We start from the raw sequence: 5414 nt of genomic DNA on the forward strand, positions 1-5414 counted from the left end.
TATATGTATAAACATATATAAATACATATGTTATTGTTATATACTAGTATAATAATGTGATTTTTCTATGATAATAATAGCTATAATTTTGTTTAGGCACTTACATACAGTACCTCACAAAAATCCTATGAATTGGATCTTATTATTATTCACATATAATTAAGGCCTGAGGCCATATAGCCATATGGAGATTTGAACATGGGTCCACCTAACTCCAAAGCCTGTACCCAGTTTTAGAATTATTTGGGTCAAGAGTGGAATTAGCTAGCTTGCTCATTTTCATGATAGATTTCATATGTCTGATCCCCTCCTAAAGATGAAGGAAAAAAAGCTGTCAACTCTGAAGGTAGTTTCCAAAGAGAAAATGGTTTGTGAAAATGCAGTATCAATGGAATTACTGTGCAGCTACCAGGTTGACTGCTTTGATGAATGAGATATTTCTCATTAAAGTTCAAGTTATAGATTTTAAGCATGGATGAAAAACAGCAATAAAGAGTATCCTGGTAGCTTTGCCTCTGACACAGCCTGTAGCATCTAATTTGCCTTTGTCCTGAATCACAGCCCAAGTGTAACCCTTCTCTTTTCTTGTCCTCCAGAGGCCAGGCACTGTGGACTCAGTGTTATCTAGCACAGAGGCCCTTGGGAAGAGACCCTGCAGTGTGCTTGTATTTCCAAGGTGAGTGCTCCATGGGTTTCTCCAGGCATCACCAGTTCTCCTTTCTTATATGTTGTTCTAATTTGGCAGTGTTTCTCCCTCAACCTGTTATAGCTTATCCTTTTTTAGTGCAGTTTTTCTCTCTCAGCTCAGCAGGGAAAAAGAGTTTATTGCATGCACTCTATGAGAATATGAAATTCTTTTCTGAATTTTCCCCCTTTTGATCAGGATTCTTCTATAGAATCTTTGATCAAAATATTCAGTAATGGTAGCTAGGCACCATCCAGTTCTTCTGGTCTCATGTCAAGGGAGGCAGTTGTTAGCCACATAATCCATATTCTCCTCCTATTCCTGGCTCTCCTTCTTCCTCTTTTGCTTTATGTGAATAAATGCCAATTGTTAGGCCTTGGATGGCTACTTGAAAGCTTTTAAGAACACAGGTACTATGCAGTGAACTAGGAGAACAGAAGCACTAAACACATTAGCCAATTGACTGTGATGTTCCATGAAACCAAGACCCTAAACCATGGCCAAGAAACCAAATCCCATGATGTGTTTGGTTTTATACATAAGCATGCAGGCTGTAATCTTCATGAGAGAAGATCCCAAGTCTTCCTCCTGCAGAGCCAGTTAATAGCTGAGCTCTTAACCAGTGCACCACCACAGCTTCTTTCTACCAACCTTGTTGTTATGTGCCATCAAATTGATTCTGACTCATAGTGACCCTATATGACAGAGTAGAATTGTTCCATAGGGTTTCCTAAGCCATAGTCTTTATGAGAGCAGACTACCAGGACTTTTTTCCATGGATCCACTGGGGGGGTTTGAGCTGCCAACCTTTTAGTTAGCAGCTGAGCCCTTAACCACTGCACCACTAGTGCTCCTTCCACCAATCTTCATCCCTGCAATATTAGTAAAATTTCTCTCACCTGCTGAACTTTACTTCCCACCACTTCTATCCAGTTTCATCCTAGTCTTCAGTTTGGCCCACTTCCTGTCTGAGCCTTGATTCTTACCACTGACGAGGTTTTAAGGACAAGGAAGGGTAAGGAAACAGGCTCTATCCCAAACCCTTTTCTCTTGGAATGATAGAATTACACAAAGAATAAGAGAGAGCACAATGGATATTACTTGTGCCTACTGCTGCCAGTGATAATATTAATGATAAAAACAATGGTAAGGATAATATTACTGGCTGCTATCTGTGGTACACTTACTAGGTGTCAGGGAATGTTAAGCACTTTTTCAATATCATTGTATTTAATCTTCATTACAACTCTATAAGTGTTATAATTTTCTTCATTTTGTAGAGAAAACCAAAATTTAATTCATAATTATTACTTTTTTAATGAGTGAGGCAACATGATGTAGTATTAAGAACATTGGAGTCAGGAGATAGGATTTTATTTCTAGGTTGGCCATCATTCACTTGTTAGGTGTTCTTAGTCATAGTAATCTTAATTGCAGTGCCATTAACAACTATGCATTTGAGGTGAAGGAAGTTTGGGGAATAGTAGCTTCCCAGAGTATTATTTGCCCATCTTTTATGAGTCTGTGACGTCCTCTTGTGTTTGTTGGTTTGGGATTGCACCCTCCTGGAACAGCTGTGTGATACATAGTTCAGCAGTATCAGCGCTAAAGCTAGAATAAACCTTTAGAGATTAGCTAGCCCAAACCCTTCATTTTGCAGATAAAATGGTGGCACAACTAATGAGTGTCCAAGCCAGAAATAAAACCATGTCTCCCAGCTGTTCCAGTGTTCTTTTTTACTGTCCCCCGTTCTACCTTTCCAAGTCCGTCACTTTTGCTTGGGAGAGGATGAGGAATAGGAAGGAAGAGAGGAATAGTTATTTTGGGGCATATTCTGTCTACCAGGCTGTAAATCTTTGGGAGTCCTAGCTTTCATACTACCCAACCAGGGACAGAGTACCCAATAAGCAAGGTAAGCATGGGTTTACTTACTAATCTGTAGTAAACAGTTTCACATGTCACCTCTATAGATTAATAAGTAAGCACAACTAAGCCCATGCTTAGCTTGCTTACTGGACACTCTGTCCTTGTCAGGGATTGTAAATTTGAAGAGGCTTTGATTCTATAGGGAGGTGTTTTGAGTTTGGAGAATCTTTGATATAGTGGAAAAGTACACTACAAATTAGTAGCTTACTTGTGTTTACCTTGCTTATCATGGCATCTGGTTATAAAACTAGAAAAAGATATAGAAAAAAATAGAACTGAAACAAACAGAAGTGAAAAACTTTAATTCCAGGTCTTCAAAAGTAGTTTCTCTCAGGGGTTTGAACTGGTTCATTCCAGTTTGACCCCATGCTGAGAATTTGCATTTCCACCCAGATTCTGATTTAGTATATTTGTGCAGAAATGCAGTTTCTCAGCAGGAGGTTGAAGTGGAATGAGCCGGTTCTAAGCACTAATTTCTCTATGAACAAGTTGCTTTTAAGATCACAGAGCAGATAGAGTAAGGTTTTAGTTGGTTCCCAGATTTAGCTTCAGAGAGAGCGATCCCATAATATGTGTTCAGCAAACCAAAGCATTTGCTCCTTGAGGGCAACTGGTTGCCATTGAGTTGACTTTTAATTCCACCCTATGTGTGTCCAAATAGAACTGTGCTCCATAGGGTTTTTAATGACTGATTTTTTCATAAATAGATCACCAGGACTTTTTTCTGAGGTGCCTCTGTGTGCACTTCATCCTCCACCTTTTAGTTAGCAGCTGAGCACAGTAACTGTTTTCACCACCCAGAGACACCCCCTTAAAGGACATGGGCGTTATTTCAGAATCATTGAGCTGGCTGAGTTGCTTCTTGGAATGGAGAGGTTACGGTCACCTATTTCAGCCCAGTGCTGTGGATAAACATCTTGAGTTGTTCCTAGGATTGATATCAAGGAGACAGAAAACAAACCACCCATGGAGACCATTATAGAAGAAGGTGGAGAGAATAGAGCAAGGAAGTGCAAGGTTAAAGAGCACTCGGATAAAGAAGGCATCAGAGGTAAGTTTCTGAGTAGTCTGTCACCTTTTACTGCTTGTGAACTCAACCGTATTGCTTATTAACTCATCTGCTCAAAATAAAATTCATGAATAATCACTGGATTTCTTGTAATTAATAGCTTTTGTTTCTGAAATCCTATCTCACTGTACCCACTCTCTGCTTAGACTCTATGACTCTCAGACTTTTAGACTTTGTCTCTTCACTGGCTCCCCCTTGCTTACAGGGGTCAAAACTCAGGTATTTACAGGGTCCAGGCAGGTAACATAAAGGAGTTAAGTGGGCTGGATTTCAGACTATAGCAATGTAGGAGAGCTCTAGTGGCATAGTGCCTAAGACAGTTGACTGCTAACCAGAAGGCTGGTGGTTCAAACCCACCAGCCACTCCTTGGAAGGAAGGTTGGGCAATCTATTTCCATAATGATAGTACCTTGGAAACCCAAGGAGGGGTTGATTTGAATCGGGTCCGATGGCACATAACAACAACATGGTGAAGTAGAGAGAGCATGTCCTCTTGTGAGGAGCAGCTGTTTCTGAGGTGCCTCAGCACAGCAGTTCTCAAACTTTGGATCTCTGGACCTCTTTATACTTGAAAAAATTATGGGGTACCCCAAAAAGCTTTTGTTTATGGTACTTACATCTGTTGATATTTACTATATTGAAATGAAGAATCAGAAAATTTACAAATATTTATTTATTCACTTAAAATGACAATAATAAATCCATCACATGTTAACATAAATAATTTGTTATGAAATGTGAATAGTGACAGTTTTACATTTTTTTTTTAATTTGTTTGATATCTGGCTTCATAGAAAGAAACTGAATTCTCTTATCAAGTTCTTCATTTACTCTGTTGTGACATGTTGTTTTGGTTGAAGAATATGAAGAAAATCCTAGGACCTTGAAAACCTTTTGAAAGGGTCCTAGGAACCCTGAGGACTGTTTCTCTAACAGATTGTTGATTTGTGGAAATATGAACCAAGTGATATCAGATATTCTGATTGTTCAAAAAAAGCACAGATCCTGATTTTTATGTGACTATTAAATGTTAGTAACTAATTGATATGTTGTTATGTGCTGTCGAGTCAGACCCGACTCATAGCGACTTCTCCTTGAGTTTCCGAGGTGGTGTAACTACAGAAGTAGATTGCCCAGCCTTCCTTCTGAGAAGTGGCTGGTGGGTTTGAACTGCCAGGCTTCTGGTTAGCAGTCAAGTGCCTTAGGCACTATGCTACCAGAGCTCCCAACTAATTGATATAGAAACAAAAAACACTAATTGAGCCAAACAAAACATATCACATTGACTTTTAGCCTCGTATTCACATGCTTTCATCTCTCTAAACTCTTCTGTATTGTTCCCTACATGAACTTTTTTTTTTTTGAGCAAAATTGTCTGTTTATGTTCTAATACGCTTTGCTTTTCCATGACTCCATGCCTCTATCCCTTCTTTTTCTCTTGCTTGGACTACTTTTCTTTCAATTTATCCCTTTTTACACCCTTTTCACCTCTTGCTTCCTCCATGAAAATTTCTCTCATCATTGCATTCCTGAAGTGGCTTCTCTTTCCTCTGAATATGTCAGATCCTTAAAGATGGCACCATTCATTTGGGATTTAGACATTTTGCATCATCGTCCTGAGTTGTATTTACACAAAGTGTGTATAGCAATTAGCACTGTTGGCACATAATTAAACCTTCAAATATGAGAGTTCTCATTTATATTTTATTTTCCCTTCTAATTATATATATATAT

The 5414-nt window shown here is 38.9% G+C and overlaps 1 protein-coding gene across 1 annotated transcript in view; it reads left to right on the forward strand.

The window, feature by feature from the left end:
* Positions 1–5414, forward strand: part of CCDC81 (coiled-coil domain containing 81) — a 68237-nt gene that overhangs the window by 19910 nt on the left and 42913 nt on the right. Inside the window, exons 5-6 of the mRNA XM_007946288.1 lie at positions 597–676; positions 3544–3662. Of these exons, the coding sequence (XP_007944479.1) occupies positions 597–676; positions 3544–3662 (199 nt within the window). The remainder of the gene's footprint in view (positions 1–596; positions 677–3543; positions 3663–5414) is intronic.

Source organism: Orycteropus afer, unplaced genomic scaffold (genome assembly GCF_000298275.1).
Source record: "Orycteropus afer afer isolate SDZICR_OR568_19922 unplaced genomic scaffold, OryAfe1.0 scaffold00154, whole genome shotgun sequence".
Classification (NCBI taxonomy): Eukaryota; Metazoa; Chordata; class Mammalia; order Tubulidentata; family Orycteropodidae; genus Orycteropus; species Orycteropus afer.